A 23,224-nucleotide genomic window follows, 5' to 3' on the forward strand; every position below is an offset into this window, starting at 1 on the left:
CTGCAAGTGAACGAATATGCTAAGCAAATGCAGGAGATGGCAAAAAGACTTCGCTCAGCAGCATTTGGCCGTAGCACACAGGCCAAAGAGTTAGAAATGGTGATCGACACACTCTAAGGGGAGTTAGACGACAGACTTAATATCATCACCGATCTACAGAGGCAAGTGTAGGAGTTGAGAGCAGAAGATGAACAACAGCAGCTCGCAAGAGATAAGCAATAGAAAGAAATGGAAGGACTGGATGAGTTGCTCACGAAACTATCAGATGCATGCAAATCCAAGGATGATCAGCCGACGGAAGTAACAAATGAACTTCTAACTACAACCCTCTTACCTCAAAAGATCCAAGAACAGTTAGATGTGGCAAATGCTTCCCTACAGTACTTAGAACAAAGGATCAATGATGAGGCGATATTCTTGCAGCAAATACGAGAAAATCCAGTCGTTGCCTTGATCAAAGGAATAGACAAGGTCAACAAAGCATTAGAAAAGAAAAATAAAGACCTCAAGTTGGAGATGAAATTAGAGCAGTCTTAGCGCAGAGACCTGGCCTTGATGCGGGTCCAAAGAGAAGACGAGCTGCTCAAGGAGATAGCCAAACTCAAACGAGTCAACCAGCTACTGAGAGAGGGAAGGACAGAAACACAATAAGAGGCAGGCACTTCGAAGCAAACTCAAAGAGAAATCCTCTCAGTATCATTTGCTGACATGGAGACACAGGCCGCAGTAGAGCTGAGCGGCAAGGAGAATTTCAAGTACCCATTACGAAAGAAGAGATGGTGCCCATGGTCCAGCTCTCAAAGGCTGAAGAAGATGCACTAAAGAAAAAAGCTACACAAGAGGTAGATGAGCAGTGGAAGGCAGCAATGGATTGGGAGCTGATAGTACTTCATTCCGTTAATGTCACACAACTCATTCCCAATCAAATAAATGCGCAATGGCACCAACAATCCCTACCCTACCCTCTCATTAAAGTTGAGTTGCTACAAGTAATATAAAGACTTTACACAGACATGCAAGTTGAGGGCGCAGATAAAGATCACCCAAAGTGGAGGTTGAGATGGCTGAACAAGAACCCAAGGTACTTGATTCTGTTCACGAGAGCACCTGTGGCCCTGTAAAAGGATCCCACCTTTTGTCCTGTACCAAGAGTAAGGACCTGGATAGCACATGAGGCACTACTAAAGAAGCGGCCAACTTGGCTGAATTTCCCCAGATTGCCTAGTCCAAAAAAGGGACCAACAACTGAAGAATACATGGTGAAAACCCTAAAGGGTGCCATGTCATTCTTTAAAAGTCTACCAGATTTGTCATGTGCAATGCTATACAAAATATGCCGCATGCTTCTCACATGCATCAAAGTATTCAATGAGCCAGAACAAGCAGGCACCCCTTGGATGTCATTCCTCGAGGGTAAGAAAGGTTTGTGGTATGATCTCAGTGGCCAACCTTCTGAAGAAGTCCTCTATGGCTTCTGCGCCAAATGCATGTTTCTACCTTCTCAATATACTAGCATTCGAGGAAGCGCTCTACATGGGATTCTTCACTTGGCAAACGAAGATATTTGCACCAGTGATCATCAATTTGACCTCAAGGTTTGTAGGCTACTCATTAGTGGAGCTAAAAAACATAGTAACTATGCAGTTCTTGCAAGCGCCAGATAAGGAATGGAAAATAAGATATCAAAAGGCTCTAACAGCACTTAAAAACGACCTCGCTAGCCGCCAGCCTAAAGACTACCGCCCATAAAGTTGTGTCAAGGGATGACACAAGCGAGGAGGGGGGGAATGTTAGCAGCAAGCTAAAACAGATACCACAGATACCATTTTTTGGAGTTTTTCATTATAAAAACACTTATTATTTTGATAAATCAAGAATATTGTAAGTCCTATTTTTTTGGATAAACCTTGTAATTGATGAGCCGGGGCTACAAGCTTCCAGATTGTATCAACCTGTCATTACCCATCTTTGGTAGAACTCCCAGATTATTAGTTTTGACCACCAAAAATCTTGGCTAAGGTATAAAAGCCAATTTTTGTAAGTTATTATTAAGTTTTGGATAATAAAATACACAGCGTGAGATAACGACGCTCACTCCTCTCCTTCTCGTGCTTCCTACTCCTTCTCCGGTTGTCACATTGCAGTCATGTTTGTTGCATTGCAACCGCAGGTAAGAGCTCTACACATTGACGTAAACACATCACTGTGTTTCGTAGCTTTTGGCATCGTCAACCCGCAGTCTAATTTCATTACAAGTAGGAATTTACGCTTCCAAATCAAAAACTAAGCATAGGCGGGGTATTGGGGCATCATTGCTAAGCATTTAGATGCATTCTGGGTTGAAAACTACTAGGTCAAAAATCTATTGTTGTTAATAATTGCGATTTTGGAACTTGACCTATAGTGGGGTTTGAGATCATAAGCATGTGTACTTAGGTCTTATAAACATTTCCTAGAAGTTTCGTTATGTTTGGATGTCATTTGATGATGTAACGGATGTGATTTGTTAGTTGCCGATGAGCGATTGGCTTTTGGCGATTTCAGTCACTTGAGTGTAGCTTGAGTTAGATGCAAGTTGTTGGTTGTTTTCCGAGAGATTGACAACCTCTTGTAGCCTCTATGCACTAGTCGAGGCAGCTTCATCCCATGGATTGACAATTTAATCGTGGTTCTTGCTAATACTGCAATACGATAGGATGGTGAGGTTAGACATGCATCCCACAAAGTAGAATAGGGATTTTTCAGCCTTGCAGTGCGCCTGATTTTGTGCAAATAATGGGGCATCACTGTCAAGAGCTATGGTCTTAATAGTGGAGTCCTACAGAGCTTATCTATGGCTTAATCACTATTGAGATATTAGAAGCTTGACAGGAGTTGGTGCTATTTTGGTGGTAAAAGACCTTCTCTTCTATCCCTTGCAATCAATGATATTCAACCCACAGGTACAGGAGCTTGAGTGCTTTTCTAATGGGTTAAGAGGAGTAGCAACTAGGGCTTGAAGTGCCAAAGTACACTTAAAAATTTTACACCTAAAATTTGTTAGAATGGCTGACAATAATAAAGAGAGTGAAATTAATGTTGATAACTTTGATTTTGCTAATGAATATGCTACTAATAATTATGCCCCTAATCTTGTTAATTACCTTGTTACAAAGGCTTCAACAATCCATGGGCAATCCATCCTTGCAAGGTGAAGTGCAACGGAAACTACATACTCATGGGATTCTCCAAACTTCCCACCAAGAAGAGAGAGTACCTAGGAAGCCTCCTTGTGAGACTTCCAAAAGAGGCCTCTCTCTGATAAGGGAAGAAGAAGAGGATCCATAGAAAGGTCTCAAAAATCTACTACTTGACGACGCATCTCCTTCCCAAAGGATAACTCTTTCAACGGTGAGGGCGAGCTTTTTGAAATGGGGCCTCTAAACCAAAACCAATGGGCCTACCCTCACAAAATGTTCGTAAAGAGGTATGCACACTACTTGGGGCACCACCTTCTTTTGGGAGTGGAGAAGGAAACCAATCAAAATGACACTTGCACTCACCCACTCAAGCAACACACTTTGAAAACCCCCTTACTCTATATACACTTTGGACACTTGAACACCATCAACGATTATGCAACCCAATGCCGTGCATCAAAATGAAATATGCAATTTGTGGAATAGCATTCACCTTCTCCCCATAAGAATACCCATAATACATCCAAACTCTTCCTCTCTCAAGCACTCATCAAAGAAAATCATGCTCACAAGACTTGCCTCTCAAACACACAAGAGAATCACTTACATCAAACTAACACACTTTGCATAGAGAGCTCATCTCCATCTATGCAATGCCGTGACACAAATAAAATCACCATGAGAGGTAGCCACATGCATATGTAATGAAGCAAAAGAGAGTTGGAGTGAGAAATTTCTTTAAACCAATTGAATAAGTGTGGAGAAACAAACCAATGGTAAATTGAGAATAGAACACTTACTTGATTTCTCGCACACCTTTTAAGGGGAGAACCGACGCTTGCTAACCATCACGAATTGCGACACTTGAAAGTTTTGAAGATGATTTCATGATCATTAACATAACCATGAGAGAGATCATGATGTATTTACAAGTTATTGAGGTGCTACAAATGATTTATTGGGTTGATGGAGTAAGGGATTGTAGAATGGAAAGAGTGGAGAATAGAGTTGCACTTCCTCCAAAGAGGAAGGTTAGGAGGGAGGATGTGAAAGAGGGAGAGTTGGGGTTTTCTCTACTATTGATCAAGAAACAACATGAAGTTGAAAATATAGGTGTGTGTGTGTGTCCTTGAGTCTCTCCAAGGGGGGCTATTTATAGTTGTGTAGGAGTGGGATTATGCTACACTTAATTAGAGTAAGTGATTAGACCTAATTAAGTGTCCTTTGGCCACTCATTGAATATTGGACATAAAAAGGACTATTTATTCACCAAAAATATCATTTTAGACCGTGAAGGCTCCATAGGGGTGCATAATGTAGGTGGGCCCCACCATGAGGCCCTACGGGTGGCTCCTGCGGGGTATCTCAACTTGTCTGTCTTGGCATTTAGAAAGCATCTTTAGGTTGGTCCCATCACATGCAAGTGACCTTGAACACTCATTGCTCTTCTAGAAGATGAGTAGGGGAAAAATAAGATCTCACTCTCTTGATTTACTTGATTTACAGTTCCCTTTTGCTGCGAATCTGACAGATTTACACTATTTTGACCATAACTTTTTACATGTAGCTCTGAATGACATGCTTCAAAAGGCAAAATTGACCTTCTCAACATGTTTGATATGAATTTGGACTATTCTTCACGCCCATGCACCAAGGAATTCGGTTTGGAAGGTCCACACTAGGCTAGGGAACCTTTTGCTTCAAAGTCTTCTCGTATGGGCCCTTTGCTTGTATGCATCCAAGTACAATTGGAGTCTTTTTGAAAGGAGAGATATTGGGCCACCTATGTAGGGGGCATAGAAGACTTGTAGAGAGGGACCATAATCTTTGGTAAAGACAAGTGGAGAGTTGATTTCCATGGGAATTTATCTATAAGGGGTGGAAGATGGATATATTATTTTTCTACTACTAATTCACAAGAGGTAAGAAAGTTTGGGGGTATATAGTTGGTTATTGTATGCTTACTTTTATGTACAAAGCAAAAAGAAAAGGGTGGTAATATAAATATATGACTAAGGTGACATTCTTGGGAAGAGTACAATGTATGTGTCGCCACAAAGGTTAAACGAAGAGAGGAAATTTACTCTAGATAACTTAATAGCGTAGAAAAATATATATATATATATGAGGAAGAGGACGTTGAGTAGGCTGAGAAATGTTGAGCAGTCCCACAGTGGGGGCTGTGTGCAGGTGGCAGTCAGAGCCCTGAGCGGGCCAGTTGGAGCCGCAGGCCATCCTAGCTGGGGGCTGCACCCGACCCTAGTTTGCTCTTAGGCTCTTGTGGAGCCCGTGTTCAGTGTATTGTGCCTCCTTATGCTATGTATGCACATGGGGCTTACATAGCATAAGGAGGCACTTATGGTGATAGTTTTTGCATGCCATGCTTGGAAGCAACTACTTTGCTATTGGAGTGTGCAAATGGTGCAAAAAGTCGAGATCAGTCAAACTATTTTTGAAAGTGGTTTGGGTCAAATTAGAGGATGTCTTCTTTCCCAAACTGCTCATTGCCAGCTGCTTTCTTATTTTGTCTCCAGTATCTTTTTGGAATGGTCATAGATTCATGTTCTGAAATCTCTCGGGAAGGGTGTCCCTTGCAACACACTAATCATGTGATATGCCCAATCCAGGCAGGAGCCAAGAAGCTCTTGATTGTTTTTGGCAGATGCAAGGTGACGGCCTCTCTCCATATAGTTTGCTAGGGATTGTTGGTCATAGATTCATGTTCTGAAATCTCTCGGAAGGGTGTCCCTTGCAACACACTAATCACGCGATATGCCCAATCCAGGCACGAGCCAAGAAGCTCTTGATTGTTTTTGGCAGATGCAAAGTGACAATCTCTCTCCATATAGTTTGCTAGGGATTGTTGGAAAAAGAGACCGTGTTTGGGAATTCCTTGGTCTACACTGGTGTACTTCTCTCAGAATGCACAAAAAGTGCTTGAGGAGCTTTGTATCCAAGAGGTCATTCTTACAATGCACTGATTGCAAGATTTTTCTGATAGGAGAAGGGCCAGCTAGCACTGGGCTATTTTTAGTGAATATAAAGCGAGGGATCTCTCCAGATGCAATCACCTATGCTTGGAGTTTGCAAGGCACATGCACTACACAAATGCTGAAATTCAGAAGGAACCACATGATTGCTTGAAGCAGTTCATGTCTGGGATGTCTTGTATTGGAATGCACACTGATTGTGCGATTTTCCCAACAGGGGCAGGGCCAACAAACTCTTAAGCATTTTTAGTCCATTGCATTGATTGCGCTATTTTCCCAATAGGCGCAGTGCTAAGGTGCTGGGATGTTTTCATGGATGCAAAATGAGGGTGTCTCTCCATATGTAATCATCTGTGTTACGCAAGATGCTCATACAAAAAAGTCTCGAATGTCCTATATTGGAATGCACACTGATTGTGGGATTTGCCCAACAGAGGCAGGGCCAGCAAACTGTAAGCATTTTTAGCAATTGCACTGATTGCGCTATTTGCTTGATAGGCGTAGCGCTAAGGTGCCGGGCTTTTTTGGTGGATGCGAAATGAGCGTGTCTCTCCAGATGTAATCTTCTATGTTACGCAAGATTCTTTGGGATCGCAAAGCAAGGCCAACTCTCCAGATGCAATCACTTGGAATTGCATCTTGTAGGCATGTGGTACTAGGCAAAATGTTGATCTGTAGGCCTTCACTCCAAATTTGTCAGCATAGCCAACAGACAAACGATTGCCTTCCCCCTAGGCTTCATGCATGAGTGTGAAAGCTCTCCATTGGTTCTGACGACTCAGGATGTCAGGCCAAGCTTTTGCATCAAATGTCAATTTTTGAGTATGTTCTCTTCTCACTGACTCTCATAATCTGTTAAAGGAGCTTCTAATAGCTCCTCAAGAGAAGATATCATGTGTCCAAAACCTCTTTTAAGCTAAAACAAGCCTGACTTTGTGTCTGAGCAGAAGGTCATGAGAGAAATAGACGTATTACCTTCATCAAGGACATTAGCATCAACATGAGTATTATGTTGTTTTGATGTTATGAGATCACATGATCCAAGCTTATATTCATTGTCAAAACGTTCTGTAACTATAGCTTTGCCAATGTCTTTGATAGCAACAGTGGCCATGCTTCTAAGGATATGATTGTGATTGCTGGCATCTAGTTGGACATAATTGACGGATGTTGCTTCCAAAACTTCACCTACAATGTCGCACAATATACTAATCTTCTTATCTCCACCCAAATCCAAAGCTGAATTTCCTTCTGGTGCAAAGAAATCAGCATTGAAACTTTGTAGAGCATTGAATCATTGCATTGGGAAACAGGTGGAATCATCATAACATCCAGCCGAGTCCGAACAGGTAGAGGTTTTTGAGTGCTGAGGAAGAGCAGGTTGTTGGCAGACTGAGGGGTATCTATTTGCGTACCATCGCCTTGATTCATATCGCCCACAAGGGATGTGTTGTGGATGCCGCCTGGTCTCAGCTGAACCAACACTAGCTTTTGTTTCTTGGATTCTAAATGTATGCAACAGGCTTTTTCATCGGGGTTGACACTGACCGTGGTATGTATGTCGTTGAGGGGTCCACGAGCTAAAGGCTCCTGAATGCATCTTCGTCTGGTTGTGGAATCATATACCCAGCAGGGTTTTTGGGTAAGGTTACCTGGTCTCAGCCAAGCCAGAGTGAGCTAGTGCTTCTCATTGCGTTTGTGGCCGGGTATTGGCTTGCGGGCTGGACTGGGCCCCTATTCTCACCGTACTTGGTTTATGTGCGAGCCGAAGTGCTCCTATCTTATATCTTGCGGTTCTTATGGCCGTGTTGGCTCGTCGAGTCGAGGAGGATATACCCTCGCTTGCTTATCAGTGTTTTTGGATTGGTTTCTAGTGTGCCAGCCACTATAGATCCGCACATAGATTCTCTCTCGGGCTTAGTCGAGCCTTGTGTTCATTGTCTTAATCTCCCATTGAGCGGTGTTGATGACTTTTGTAGATACAACACAATGTACTTCTGGAATCAAAACTCTCAAGTGTTCGCTTGCTTCAAAGATTATTGTATCCTTGCCTTCCGTCAACTCGATCTTCCCGTCTAATTTCTCCGCTTTGGAAATGGAAGAGAGTACATCTCTAAGGAGTTTCAAGGTTTCTGCAAAAGTGAGGGGATTCAGCAGTATACGGTCCCCTACTCTCCTCAGCAAAATATACTAATCTTCTTATCTCCATGGCGGTACATTGCTGACCATCCAAATGTGTCCCTTACTGCCTGGTACGCCTAGTCTTGTGTCGAGCTCACCTAACCCATCTCGCATCCTCTTGTAATTCGCCCCATCGTGGGAGAATCCAACGACCATCTAAGGCCTGCATTCGGATCAGCCCCTGCTGATCCATTAGGTGTAATCTACGTCTCCCTGCAATGCGTCTACTAAGACTAGAACACAGCTCTAATCCCGTTGGCTTTGCCTTGCATCGACCAAGCGAGTTCCACTGTGCTGTTATCTCTGCACTTCTGCACATGTGGGTCATTCCATATTCGAATGCATCCCAGCACTGGGCACCTTCTCCTGGGTCCCATACGAGGCCACCTTGCCCTTTGTCCTTCCCGCATAACCGTCCTCGAAGAGTTACCGTTCCAACCCCGAGACTTCCTTTGTCAAACATCAGTACATCCTCGCGTACATCAATCCTTAACAGGGTTGTCTCTGTCCCAATACTCGCCCGTCCGCTATCTTGACTCCATGTCTGCACTCGCAACCTGTGACGACAAGGACGCAACCCCACTGTAGGCTGCCTCGAGACCTGTACCTGTGTATGAATCAGCCCTGTTTTTATCGTTTGTCCATGTCGCATTCCTTACGCTGCTTATCACCTACGTGCCTTGCTCGTGACTACCAAGCCCTTCGAGCACCAACCGTATCAAGAAATCTACAATCATCAGTGTGCCCACTCTACCTAATTGGGGGTCCCATGCCCTGTTTCGCATCTTCCGCAATCGATCACTCTAATTGTTCATGTGTCTTCCTACCCCAGACAGTCTACTCGCTGTCCTCTGTCTAGTCTCATTCTGGTTCAGCATAACCTATTGCCTGGCTGTGCCCGCCAGCTGATATATACCAGTCCGTGTGATTACCAGGCCCCTCGATTCGTGTTTATCCTGCTCATCTCCTGTTCGTCCAGCATGTTTTTCCCTAGAGGGAATCCATCGGCCATCTATGGCCTGCATTCGAGTCATTACCTTCTGATCCATTAGGAGAAATACTGGTCTTTTTACCTCCCGTCTATCAAGACGGGCAAACGACCCTAATCCTTTTGGCTTAGCCTTGCACCGGCCAAGTGCATTCCCTCATGCTATTATCTCTGCACCTCCACGCATGCATGCTGTTCCATAATCGAACGCATCCCAGTATACCTTCCCTATCAATTGAGTTCGAGGGTCAGTCATCATGACGCCAAGACCTGTGTTGTCCTTCCCTTCATGCCCGCCAACGGCTTTGCATGTCTTCACCATCAGTGGGCCCTTTCTGGCTCCATTGACTAACCAGTTAGGGGACTCATTAGTCGATCAATCAGGCTGCCCTGGCCACCTTTCGTGACTTTGATCGGCGCCCATTTCAATCAGCACCACAGTGCCTCCGCTCAAGGTGCAACAAACAATTTCCCGACCGTCTGCATCCCTAGTCATGCGGGTCTGAGACCCCCATCTTTCCATGCCAGCCTCAGTGCTGCACCCACTGAGCATTAGTACCCATTACAAGAAAACAAGCATAGTAATTGTTCCAAATTTGATATTCCAAAACCCTCACGCCCTTACATTTTCGAGAAAAAATTCGGCCCAAATTCTGTTATGTTCCCCTATCGCTTGACTCTCTAACCTGGACTACGGTAGTTAATGCTATCTGGGCCAGTAATAATGTCGCGCGCTGTCTCGTAGGACACCTCGAGAGAGTGGGCATCCGGTCCTCTAAAAGCATCATGTCTGGCCCATCCGACCAGGCTCGGAGACTCCAGTTGCACTCAAGCTTCGCGCATCTCTAGCCAACGGGTCCCTCGTGGAGGGTACCATAGTCGAGAACTGGCTATTTGTGTCCTCTTCAGTTCCATACAGGTTCGTCCCCTATAGGGTCTGCTTCTTCCAACCGATTTGTATCTTTATGGCGACTGACCTCTGTGGATCCACCCCACATAGCTTAGGTCCCGCAAACAACCCACAAGACCGCTTTGAAAACATTCTCCGTCGAATCTCCATAACCCCAGCTGAGGTCCAATCATTGTGCATAACTGTTAGGTCATGCTCCCAATCTTGTCTTGCTGTTTCTTGCACACCAATGTCCGTTCGCATCAGAATCACACCCATCACCTCTGGTAACTCACTGCTCATTCCACCCGAATGCGGGGAATCTGACCACCCTTTCCAAACATCCCCACAACTCTCTTTACCACACGTGCCCCAAGCCAGTTTGATCATATCTGGCATTCCTACATCCCCGACCATCCTCGGGTCAAGGCTACTTGTACCTATACTTACCATCGGCGGATGGGTTCGGCATCAAGCACGTCCCCCGCCTCAGCGACATATGATTGGTTATACGCGTATCAACTGGCCCTTCCTGGCCCGCATCCCTTACATTCAGGTCGCGTCCTAGCATCATGACATCCATGCAACGCTCCAGGTTCACCGTCTCATCCTGACTTGATGGGCTGCCCAACCTCAACTCCTCGCATGCCCGAGGCATAACGCCAATGATCTCCATAGCCCTGTTCTCAGGCACAAAGGAGGCAGCCAGTTGTAGTTCACCTTGCGACGCATATTTCGCCCTTTCCCCATCACGTGGGAAGTAGGAGGCAGCAAGGTCTACCTGGTGTTTCCCTTCCGCCTCTTCATGCATTTCATTGCTGCACATTTCGTATGGCCCGCTGGCCACCAGATTCCCAAAGCCTGGTTTACCATGAATACCGCAAAATTTCACATCCACCCTATTGGCGTCACCGGAGGCCTCATCCAGCCTTACATCTTGCCAATTTCCATTTTCTGGCACAAGCATCAATCCATTTAGTCCTGCCAGCACTTGCTTCGCCCCGACATGCGGGGAATAGACATCAACCCGATCCGCTTGGTATTCCTCTTCCCTTTCTTCACTGGTACAATACTCACCATTTAAGTACGGCTCGCAGGCCAACAACTACCCATCCAACAGGGCATGCCTAGCACCACTTCCGGTTTCCTGCATCTCTTCTTCCCCGAAATAGGCATCAGCGTAGCCAAGGAACATTGCATCCAGCTTGCTCACCAATTCTTCCTCGCCCATTCTTTCCTCGTAACACTTATCCACCATACTTCCTTCTCCTTCGTCCACACAAAAAGCATTCGTACTCATCTCACGAGAGAGAGAAATAAAATGTTATATTAACGTCTTCAAAAAGGCCAGAATGACCTATGAGACCAAACTGATACAAAAGTGGTGAATCTGTTACAAAGTCTGGGTACCTTAGTACTAAAGTACTAAGTGTGAAAAGTGTGAAAGTGTGAAAATAAATGTGAAAAACTAAATACAAAGTATTGAATAAACTTCTTAGGAGCATTCTGGGTGTCTGGCTAGAATGCTTCTAATCCTTTGTTGTAGTCTCCTCCGGTGAAGTGTGCTTCTGCATCTCGGTCGTGGTCGTCTCGATTTCCTAAGCTCAATCGCCCTGTCAATGAGGGTGCCTTTAGTATGGATGTGGGTATTCCATTGTGCTGGCTGCTAGTCTCTTGCTTCTCCTTCCCCTCCTGCTTCTCTCGATCCAAAGAAATCTGTGATCTACCTCTCAGGCTGTAGTGCTCTTTGTCTTCTCATTAGATTATCCATGTGCCGATGTATTTCCAGTAGGTACAAGCCTAAGCATCTTTGATCTTGGTATTGCATGACTCTATCTAGAGGTCCAAAGCCTTCTTTAAATAGGCAATGGAAATGCCCACGTATCTCATAGTATATGGTGCAATGGAATATGTAGTGTAATTCTGTCTCCGGCTCCATTCCGCATAACTTGCAAATTCTGCTCTCAGGTGGGATTCCCCTAAATCTGCCAAATTCAATTTCCAACTGGTGTGAGGATGTACGAATCTGACCAATAGCACATCTCAAACCATGAGACAGGTGGGTATCCGTGTAGCTCGGGCGAGTCACAAATCCATCTTCAGATAGTTGTAGGAAGTTTTCTTTGTAGTCGGCCATCTTCGTGCCCAATTCTTGTGTAGGGTCTACCCATGTCCTCTTAGTATCCAACTGTATAAGATCCTGACGGATGATTTTATTAATCTCGGTTCGTGTAATTGCCAGTGATGGAGCCTCAAGAGAGTATTGGTAGGGGGCTAATCTTTCCATACTGAACCCGTGTCTCTGAAACCACGAAGACAGTTGCGCATACCAGCATGATGTAGAGAGAGAGAGAGAGAGAGAGAGAGAGAGAGAGAGATAAATGTACCTGCCTTTACTTCAGAGCAGAATAGATTGCAAGAAGAGCAGGTTGAATAAAGCAGAAGAAACTGACACCGGGTGCAGAGAAAGAGTGAGAAAGTGGGAGAAAGAAAAGTCACGATCTACAGTCGCGATCTCATTTGTGTCTTTTTGCTAACGTGGCATAGCTCTCCTTTCAGCTTTCAAAAAATAATCTTTGGGCTAACTGCCCTAAACATTACTAATTTCAATCTTGTGATTCACTTTCTAATTTGACATACTTTTATATGTTTGAGTATTATCACCACATGCTAAAAGCTTAGATGAATTATTCTTTTATTTCAAAGAAGCTCAAGGATGAGAGCAATGACACAAAGTAAACACTTTAAATAATTCAAGAAAAAAATACAAAGACAAAATGAAAAGAGTTTCCATCTTAGTTTTCATGTTTTTAAAGCTCCACTAAATTCCAAACTATGGTGCATCATTTCACGTCACAAAAACTTTTTGCAATATTAGCCAGTTCGTTTTTGGACCAAAAAGAAGAGTATTTAAGCTTCATCAAGTATTCAAATAGCTCTCTTCGGCATACATTTCAAGTTTCAAGGTAAGCAAACCACATTTTGAGTGACAAAAAGTCCTCTAACTTGCTTGCTTGATAAAGACCTACTTCTCTGAAATCAACCAAGAAACTAATGTATCAAGCATCAATTTCTTTGATGCAAACCCCTTCAAATCAACAAAGTGTACATCATACTTCCCTTGTGTTTTCTTAACTTGAAGAGTCAAGTTTCCATACATAGCATCTACATCATTTTCCCCCAAAAACTGCATAATAATTGATTCTTTGTCTTCATCTGTCAAGAGCGCAAAATCCACACTTTGCTCTTTTGAAACAAGAGCTCCTTTCTGTCCAATTGGCAAACAAAAATACAAGTTTGAAACATAAGAGAGGAAGCATACCAATGAACCTAACTTATCGAACTAAACATGTTAAGTTGTACTAGGAAGTTGTACTAGGCTGTTTATAATATGAAAGCTTCCGTGTTTGAGCATATCTATGTTTTGATTGCTTCTTTCTCTTTGATATCTTTTGTGTCTTCATAATGACAGATAGTACATGCATCAAAAAATTTCTCTCTATAAAACACATCATAAATTCAAGATCTACTTGATAAAAGTTAGACATATTGCTTGCATAATTAAAAATAAGAAGTTTTCCTCTAGGCTAAATTGAATAAGATTCCAAAGTAAAAAATAGTGTAGCAAAGCTTGTATGGAAGATCATGCCATATGGCTTTGGTGGAGGACCATCTCAAAGAGATAAATATTTTTATAGCAACCGCGCTTATAAGTAGGAAGGTCCAATAAATCAAAAGGTGAGTACATAGGTAAGAATAATTATTTTTGATCCCTACATCTTGAAGGAGTCCTCACAATTCGCTCATGTCTCCCTCTTACTACCGGAATATGTGGTTCGTGCAAGAAGCTTAACGTCATAACTACATAATTCTTAAAATAGGAAGCATCCTACTTTATTATCACAAAAAAATATATACTTACTAAAGTGCTCGATCTCGAAACTCCGTTTGTAGTACACGTCATGGTAGCATTCGTTATGTCATTCAAAACCTATTATACAAACAATGTTTACACACTAATATTCAAATAATGCAAATACACTAAAGTTATACTTGTGAACTTTTTCTTTACACTCTTCTCTGATCTTTTTGTACCCATCCTCTTCTGTGAGCAAAACTCAACCTACAAGTGCCAAAGATTTCTAATTTATAAAGAGAACAAGCTCTTGTGCCTTTAAAAACTCAAAATATATTAGAACTCGTACAAGGTTAGAGTTCAAAAGAAAGCATTTCTTCATTTTCCATTGAGGCTAAAATGATGGACATATGGCTGATTGGATAGCTGATCTAAGGCTGAAATTGAAGCTGAATAAAGCTGCTGAAGCTGGGCGAGGCAGAGGTACCTAGTAGAGGAGATAGATCTGATTGGATAGCTGATCTGAGGCTGAAATTGAAGCTAAAACAAGCTGTTGAAGTTGGGCGAGGTAGATCTCCCTAGTAGAGGAGATAGAGATGATGTAAAAAAGCAAAGTTTTCATGGCTGAAAATACAATGTGATCGACTGGCTGAAACTAAAATGCAAGCTTTCGGGTGCAATGGGCTAGTGTGATGGCTATGCAAAGATTTAGCTTAACTTGGGAAAAATGCAAGCAATTATACTGTTATATAATGGTAGTGCTTACATCCTTTTATATGTGACCTTACCATAGTTACCTATCTAGAAGAGTGAGCAAATGGGTTTGAACCAGCATCACCTATCATTCAAGGACCAATGCATGAGAATTTAGCAGTCTACCCCTCTTTAGGCACCCATTATTCAAGAATTAAAAACTACAAGCTGAATCAAACCTTCTTGCATGCAAGGGAATTCAAAAAGACTATCGAAAGTTAGCTTTTGGCCTCGCTTTTGATATAATGTTCTCTATAAATATTGTACAGCACAAGCGCAACAAACTCTTTGTAAAGTTTGAAAGTAATTAGAAGAAAGTATTAAAACCAAGTAAAGACAGATATCTTACTTACTTTTACATGATTACTCTTGGACTCTTGAACAGCCTCCCCCATCAAAAGATACACAGCAGGAATCATCAACCTTTCTCCCTCGGGTCACAAGCAATTATGTTCAGTGATTTTATTTATACAACCAAAACAAAATAGTTAGAAATACTTACCACTCTGATTGTACTTGCCGCTCTTCTTGTTCTTGGAAATAATAGCTCATGCCAATGCCAATGGCAAGATCTGTGACTTCAACCTCCCACTTCTTATAAGGTCCACCCAGCTGCTTTTGTAGTTCATGAAACTCCTGAAGGTATCTATACTCTATTGCAACTCCTCTGGCTGCAAGTCTTTCCTGGCAAAACTGAATGACCTGCTCCGGAATGAAGAAAGGACTCCCAAACATTGTTGGGAGAAGAGGGGGGAGATCGACCGCTTAAATTATTCAACACAAGCTCCCAAACATCACCATCAACCTGTCCACCTCTTCTTCCAATTTCCAAGTACACACACTCACACCTAAACTATGACACACACACACAGAGTAAACATAGAATTGACATAGACATGCTTGTAAGAGAGTGTAAGAGATGTGTAAGGGATGGAGACTAGATTAGAGAGTACACAGCAAAATAACCATAGCATAAGGTAGTGTCCTCAAGACGCTTAATCTTATTGACGGTTCGCTACTGCTTCTCCCCCCCCCCCCCCCCCCCCCCCCCCCCCCTCCCCCCGCTACCCCTACGCTGCCCCCCCCACCCCCTTCAGCCCCTGCGCACTGCCTCTCAACCCACCCGCTGCCTCCCCCTATCTGCGCGCGCTGCCCCAATAGCTGCCGCAGCCCCCTGCCCCCCCTGTCTGCGCGCTGCCCCTAAGCTGCCCCAGCCCACTGCCCTCCTCTCGCTCTGCCTTCCCCGCTCCATCCCCCCCGCTCGCTGCTGCTTGTGCACCCGCACATTGCACGGCTGCCCTCTTCGCCCTCGCTGTCTCCTCATCAACCCCCCCCCCCCCCGCCCCCATCCTCTTCGCTCCCGAAGGCCCTCTGCACCTGGCTCAGCAGCACTTTCTCTTCGGAAAAGTGCGTGGCTCACTTGTTTGCAGGTTTCTTCTTCACCGCCCGCTTCTTCGACTCAGCAGTAGACACAGATGGAGGCTCCAGCTTCACCTCAGAGGGACTCGCCTGAAGCCCCCTCGCCCGACCCCGCTGAGCCCACCATTCGACTTGCTCTTTCGCCGACAGAGCAAGCGAGCCTTGCCGCAGAGGTAGAACGCTTGCAGGCGACTTCTGTCATCTGCAAGGTTCTCGGCACTCGTCCCAGCAGAGGAGAGCTGCGAGACCTTCTCCAAGCCCGCCTCCTCGCAGAGGTGGGCAAGATCTTGGATGTCCAGATTCTCGGACGGGGGTACTACCAGATTGAGTTCGAGACTTTCGAGATGGCCTCCAAGGTCATAGCTATGAGTCCATTGGCCATCCGAGCATCACGCGCCCACTTTCGACAGTGGCGACATGGTTTTGACCCGTCTTCGGATGTGCTAGTAGAGGAGGCGGACATCCCCATCTCAGTCTGCTTTCCGGGTTTACGGAGGGAGTACCTTCCACTTCTCTCCAGGATTGGCTCCGCCATCGGAACTGTCCTGGAGACACCTCGTACGGCAGCATCAATAGCTGCCAAGGCGGCTGGCATCCCTTCAGTTCGAGTTTTGGTCAGAGATACCCACACGCTCCCGAAGGTCATCCTTCTGCCTCGGGTGAGTGGGGGTTGGTTTAGACAGAGTGTGGAGTACTCGGGTCTCCCGAAGCAGTGCTTCATTTGCAGACAGATGGGCCACCTAGCGAAGGCCTGTCCACGGAGGAAACCACGACCCGCACCCCAGCCTCAGCCCCAGCCTGCCAAGGCTGGGCCGCAGCCGCAGCCGCAGCCAGCGACACAGAGCACAGATTCAGTGCCACCCTCCGAGCCTGGGGCTCCAGCGGAGGAGGGGTGGCAGCAGGCCCGTGGCTGTCGACGCCAGGGGCCACAGCGACAGCCTGGCACTCAGAGTGGCCCCCAGGTGCCTACTCAGCAGCAGTGGGTCCCCACGGGGAACCGCTTTGGTCCTCTTGAGCAAGAGGAGCCCCCTACGCCAGCCACCACCTCCGCTTCACCCTCGCCAGCCGCTCCGCCTTCCGATCTCCCCTCCTCCTCCTCATGCCCTCCCCCGCCCTCTGCTACCGCTCACTCCCCACCTCGCCCCCCCCATGTCTATGCCGCCCCACCCCGCTTCTCCTCTCCCCCGCCCCCCCCAGCCCCTTCTCCCCCTCCTCCTGCTTCAGTACCACAGTCGGCTCAGGAGACTGGACCCTCGCCGACAGCTAGGAGATCTCTTGGCAGCGCCTTTGCCACGAGTCGCCTAGCGAGAGAGGGTCAGCCCTTCATGCGGCCCCCTCTGCAGATTCAGACATCTTCTCTTGCAGCTATCCCTCGTGGTTTGAGGAGCATTGACCTCCGACGCCGCTGGAATTTATTCGATTACGGGTTTACTCGTTTTCTTGGCGACTCCGCAGCAGACCACGAGGCAGCCTGCTTCAGAGTCCACGCTTTGTTTCTCGCCGCTAGGGGGACAGAGGCCTTGGACTCAGCAGTTGGTTTCTCCTTCCCCCTCTGTGGCAGGACTGAGACAGAGTGGTCCCTCGACTCAGTGGTGGGATGGTTGCATACACAGGTTCTCGAGTTCTCTCACCACATGGGAGAACTTGGCGTGACAGATTTGCTGCAGACTTTGTGGCCACTGGCCAAGTTTGCGGTGACACCCCCAGACTCAGCAGGATGTAGACACATTGTGGTGTACTTTTTTGCTGATACGCAGTGTTTGCCTTGCTATGTATTCATTCATGAGGACTCCTGGACAGAGGAGGTTGCTTTACGCACGGCTCGCTCTGCTTGGGCTTGGACGAGGCACTCACTGCAGTCTCGCCTATTTAGAGGACGCTCGGATGCGGATTACTCCCCATCCAAGACTGCAGTGAGTGCCAGGGCTTGGACCAGGCACTCACTGCAGTCTCGCCTATCTAGAGGACGCTCGGATGCGGATTAATCCCCATCCAAGCCTGCTTCGAAGATAGCTCGTCTTGCTGCTGCGACAGCATCTTTTCTCTCTCGCTCCCCATGAGGATCATCTCGTGGAACGTGTAGGGACTTGGTGGGCCCCAGTTTCAGCGACAGCGGGGCCGATTGCGTCAGGAGCTTCAGTGTTTCCTTGTGGGAGGAGAGATTGATCTCCTTATGCTTCAGGAGCACCATTTGTCTGAGAGCCGCATTCGGCGATGTGGTCAGATTTTGCGTGGACGCTATGATACCTTTTGGTCAGTTGCTTTTGGACCTGGAGGCATCCAGGGTGGGGTATGTATGACTATTGCGAACTCACTACAGCAGGCCATTGTGGGCAGAGGGATTATTGTACCAAGCAGGGCTCGATGCAGGTTCAGGGTAGCCTTGTGGGTTTCCTGAACATCTATGCGCCCAATGTGGCGAGTGCTCGTGCAGAGTTTTGGTCACAGATTGTTGAGTCTTTGCCACAGGTTGACCAGTGGTGTGTAGGAGGGGACTTCAACATGTTCGAGGACCCTTCTGACAGGATCGGAGGCAGCCATGCTACTGTGCATGGAGTCGAGTTAGCAGCTTGGGAGAGGTTTTGTATGACGTTGAGGGTCTCAGATACATGGCAGCATTCTGGCTTTGTGAGGCCTCGAGAGAGTCTTGCCTTCTCTAGATCGGACCGCAGAGTGGGAGGAGTGAATCTATCGCGCATAGATCGCTTCTACACTAGTGACCACTTCAGTGACTTGGGGGGATCAGTGGGCATCCTGGCAGGGACATCCTTCTCGGACGATGCACCAGTGATCCTCACAGTGGCAGAGGAGTGGGAGCACGATGCTTCGCATCCCAGAGCGGGTCTTGTTGGACTCAGCACTCAGAGAGAGGGTCGAGACTCTGTGGACAGAGGGCATGGACAGCCAGGCTCCACCTGCAGATAGAGTGGCCTCAGGCCTAGCTCAGCTTAGCCACTTCTTTCTCCAGGAGTCTCTGGCTCGACGGGCTGCAGCGAGAGAGGAGGAGCAGCGTCTCAGACGAGGCATTGCTTCACTACAGAGGATGCAGGAGCAGCATCCAGACAGTCCATGGTTGGAGGAGCAGTTACAGCAGGCTCGACACGAGCTTGCTTGCACAGAGGAGAGGCGCCATGAGTTTGCCTTTCACCGACAGGCATCTCAGTGGACTCAGGTGGGTGACAGAGTGACAGGTGCTTTTCTTGAGACAGTGGGACCTCGGCACTCGCATGCCAAGGTCAATCAGTTGAGGAGACCCGATGGGTCAGTTGTTTGTGAGCCAGAGGATATGCGTACATTTGCTATTGACTTTTAAGGTGAGCTACTATCGGCTGAGCTCGAGTCAGAGAGATAGGATGCATGCAGGGAGCAGGTTTGGGCACAGATGCCTTGTCTTGTGACTGAGGAGATGTGGCAGAGGCTTGAGTTACCTCTTCAGCTTGAGGAGCTGCACACGGCTCTTGGGGCCCTCCCTCGTGGTAGCTGTCCAGGGGAGGATGGGCTGACTCCCAGCTTCTTCTTAGAGTACTGGGACCTGCTTGGCCCAGATCTTTGTAGTGCTTTTCAGTACATTCTGCACACAGGAGTGATGCCGGATAGCATGAGTGAGGGCCTGATTTACCTCATTCCAAAGGAGGGTGGCTCCTTGGATGAGATTCGACAGTGGCGCCCCATCACCATTCTCAACTCAGCCTACAAAATTCTTGCCAAGGCTCTAAGTTTGAGGATTCATCCACTTTTGGAGAGCCTTATGCATGGGACTCAGATAGGTTTTGTCAAGGAACGCAGTATCCTTGACAACATCTTCACTTTTTGGGAGGCTTCTGCCCTTGCACGGCTCCGTGGGGAGGACCTTGTGATTCTTCTTCTCGATTTTGAGAAGGCATACGACAGAGTTGACTGGGACTTTCTAGAGGGCACGCTACGCAGGATGGGCTTCTCAGAGGCTTGGATCAGAGGGGTGTCAGCTTTGTACAGACAGGCTCACAGTCAGGTGCTTTTGGCAGGAGGTAGAGGTGAGCGCTTCATGCTCACACGATTGGTCAGACAAGGTTGTCCTCTTGCCCCCTTTCTCTTTCTGTTCTATGCGGAGGCGATGAGCAGATTTTTGGTGTCACAGTAGGTTGGTTTGAGGGGCTTAGCACTCCCTATACGGGGAGATGAGCTTTTGGACGCTGAGTTTGCCGACGACTCAACCTTGTACTTAGAGGGCCAGGAGGCCAATTTACACAGATGTGGGCAGGCTTTGGAGACCTTCTGCTGTGCATCGGGCGCACTGATCAACTGGAGAAAGACAGTGGCTTTCTCGGTTGGTAGTGCTCCTGTGCCAGATTGGATGCCAGGAGAGGGTTTCAGGTGGATTCCTCCAGGGACTGCAGTTCGGTACTTGGGTTGTCAGGTTGGTTTGGATTTGTCCCCCAAGCAGCAGACTGCTCCTCTTCTCCTGTCCATCAGGAGAAAGCTGTTACATTGGAGCTCAGCACGACTTTCGCTGGCTGGTAGAGTAGTAGTTGCCAACCAGGTGTTGTTGGCGACTATGTGGTACATCACTTCTTGCTGGATCTTCTCGAGGTCTTGCATCAGCCAAGTAGAGAGGCTGATCAGGAACTTCCTTTGGTCAGGTCGCGACACTCAGATTGCCCGAGCCAAGGTGGCTTGGTCGGTCATCACACGTCCTTGTTCTCAGGGAGGGCTTGGGATCATTGATCCAGCACAGCAGAGCAGAGCCCTTCTTGGGAAGTTCGTCGTTAGAGGACTTCTTCCAGGCGAGGAGCCCTGGAAGGAGTTCTTGTTGCAGAGGCTTCGTGCCAGGGTGCCTCAGTCAGGAGGCCCTTGGAAACCTTCGACCAGATGGATCTTTACAGAGTTGCGCCGAGTTGGTTTGAGCAGGAAACTAGAGGACCGATTCGCTGTGAGTTTGCTTCGTTCTTGGGAGCTATTACAGCATGGCCTAGAGCAGAGACAGCCGACGTGCACGGAGGAGCACCTACGGCAGCCCCTCGTTTGGAACCCCATGGTTAGCACTCAGAGAGGCCACTTGGTTGGGAGTAGACCTCATGTTTCTTGGGGTCCCATGGCATCAGGTCTAGCGCGCTCTCTAGGTGACTGGCTAGAGTTCACAGGTTTGTCAGAGGAGGTGCAGGTTGTCCAGCTACAGGGCATGAGAGGGGTTCAGAGCATGTGTCAGGACATCTCAGAGTCAGTTCCAGTTGATTGGCTCACGCCTCTCGAGCCAGTAGCACCCCGGTGGATGGGAGCCTTCACACGACTGGAGGTTCTCATTTCAGTCAGGGCTTGCTCAGAGACTGTCCCAACCCTGTTCTTCGAGCTTCAGGGTGGGGGACGATTACAGAGAGTTGCAGTAGAGGCCCCGTAGGTAGCAGAGTGTTGTTTCCAGAGGATCCGAGTTGTGGGCATCTGTGGCAGGACTTGCGTCATAGACCCTGACCCAGCAGCTCTTGAGACAGGACACTGGAGGCTATGGGCTTGGGAGTGTTGTCCACTGGCACGAGTACAGTGGGATCCTGGTGAGTGGCTATGGAGGGACCCATTCTCTTCTGCAGATCGCCCAGGAGTCCCTTTCTTTCAGTACACTATTCGGCTTGGACGTCATATACTTGCAGCACAGAGAGAGGCCCGCCCCGCTGCAGCACGTCATTGGCAAGAGGAGGGTCTCACAGTTGAGTTCTTGGCAGCTTTTTGGCAGAGGCTGTGGGACTCCGGACAGCCGAGGCGCGTCACCTTGTTCCAGTGGTTGGTTGCACACAGAGCCACAGTAGTAGGGAGCTGGCTTGTACATAGTGGTCTCTCGGCCGTATGTACAGCCTGTGACCAGTTGGTGGAGAGTCAGCGACACTGTCTTTGGGACTGTCCCTCGGCCCAGCAGGTGTGGCTACGAGTTCTTCGGCTGATGCCTACCCTCTCCACGGCTCGACAGTACACTTGGGGGACAGCGGCTTGGTCCACCCTCACGGGCCCGGCACTTCAGTTTGAGCTATCTTCCACCAGCAGGATGATAGTGATACAGGGGGGTCGACCTACACTCTAGCCTGCTACAGACCTTAGTCCACAGGAGTGGAGCAGTGAGAGAGCGGAGCGTTGGGAGCTCATCAGCGGCCTAGCTCTCTGGTTCATCTGGCAGGCCCGTTGTTTACGCATCTTTGAGGCTCGCCTTGTACCACCAGAAGAGACTGTTCGTGACTTTTGGCTAGAGCTGATCCATACTCTCAGAGGACAGCTTGAGGGACTACAAGGCAGCTCCGACCGCATGCGGGAGCGCCACGAGGCTTTCCTTCGACTCTGGCGCCCTGGGCCGTTCTACTCCATGGTCCAGGGGGTGCTCAGATGGCACTACTGTCCACCTGTGTGGCTCTTCCCTCCTCCCATCTCTTGATTTAGCCTTATTGTATATATGCTGTTTTTTCATTGGGAGAGTCTCCCCATCATGCTTGTTGTAGCCCTCTCTTGGAGAGGTGGATGTAGCCCTATGGGCAGTTTTCATTAACTAATAGAAGGATCTTTTTCTCAGAAAAAAAAACCATAGCATAAGAGAGTAGAGAAGAGAATCTGCAAGAGAAAGGCCTAAATGTAGCCCCAAACTCCACGGCACCTCTCTTGTGGAGTTGGTATTTAATATATTATTTTTGAGTTTTAGGTGCCAAAAATTGAGGCCCCTCTTTTACAACCACTTCACTTTTGTAAATGAGTGAAGCTCATTAGTTCTTGCATGGCCCATAAGGGGAGTTCCCACTACAACTATTTACAAAGCCATAGTGGCTTATTGAAATGATATTCTAAAATACTGTGTAAATATAAAACGGCCAAGAGTAATTGTTGTTGCCTCTTCATCAACTCCCCGCATTCCACTCTACAAAATCATCATCAACTCAATTAGTAAAATAAATAGACAGCACATAATTAACCATTACGCCAGCTATCCCAATTGCAGCTAACCACTACAACAGGAGGGTG

General features: G+C 47.1%; 1 protein-coding gene and 2 pseudogenes across 1 annotated transcript; all 3 read right to left on the reverse strand.

Moving 5' to 3' along the window:
- Positions 1–8,877: 8,877 nt before the first annotated feature.
- Positions 8,878–11,053, reverse strand: LOC147428606 (uncharacterized; annotated as a pseudogene).
- Positions 11,054–11,065: 12 nt separating this feature from the next.
- LOC147428607 (uncharacterized) lies at positions 11,066–11,527 on the reverse strand (annotated as a pseudogene).
- A 1,654-nt stretch (positions 11,528–13,181) lies between these two features.
- Positions 13,182–15,571, reverse strand: LOC147428608 (uncharacterized). The gene is made up of 5 exons (XM_086497713.1): positions 15,339–15,571; positions 15,190–15,259; positions 14,150–14,218; positions 13,344–13,495; positions 13,182–13,260 (listed from the first exon to the last, which is right to left on the reverse strand). The coding sequence occupies exons 1-5, from the start codon at positions 15,569–15,571 to the stop codon at positions 13,182–13,184; spliced, it is 603 nt and encodes a 200-aa protein (XP_086353839.1).
- Positions 15,572–23,224: the final 7,653 nt, after the last annotated feature.

The sequence above is a fragment of the Adiantum capillus-veneris genome, chromosome 23 (assembly GCF_014529385.1).
Source record: "Adiantum capillus-veneris isolate H3 chromosome 23, ASM1452938v2, whole genome shotgun sequence".
In the NCBI taxonomy this organism is placed as follows: Eukaryota; Viridiplantae; Streptophyta; class Polypodiopsida; order Polypodiales; family Pteridaceae; genus Adiantum; species Adiantum capillus-veneris.

What these genes read in the sequence shown, in the direction of transcription:
- LOC147428608 (XM_086497713.1), bottom strand. Translation starts at nt 15,571, where the DNA reads ATGTTTGGGAGTCCTTTCTTCATTCCGGAGCAGGTCATTCAGTTTTGC. An exon ending in TTTCGAGATCGAGCACTTTA is followed by an intron (nt 13,496 to 14,149) that starts GTAAGTATATAT and finishes CCAATTGGACAG; the next exon opens with AAAGGAGCTCTTGTTTCAAA. An exon ending in GTTAAGAAAACACAAGGGAA is followed by an intron (nt 13,261 to 13,343) that starts GTATGATGTACA and finishes GGTTGATTTCAG; the next exon opens with AGAAGTAGGTCTTTATCAAG.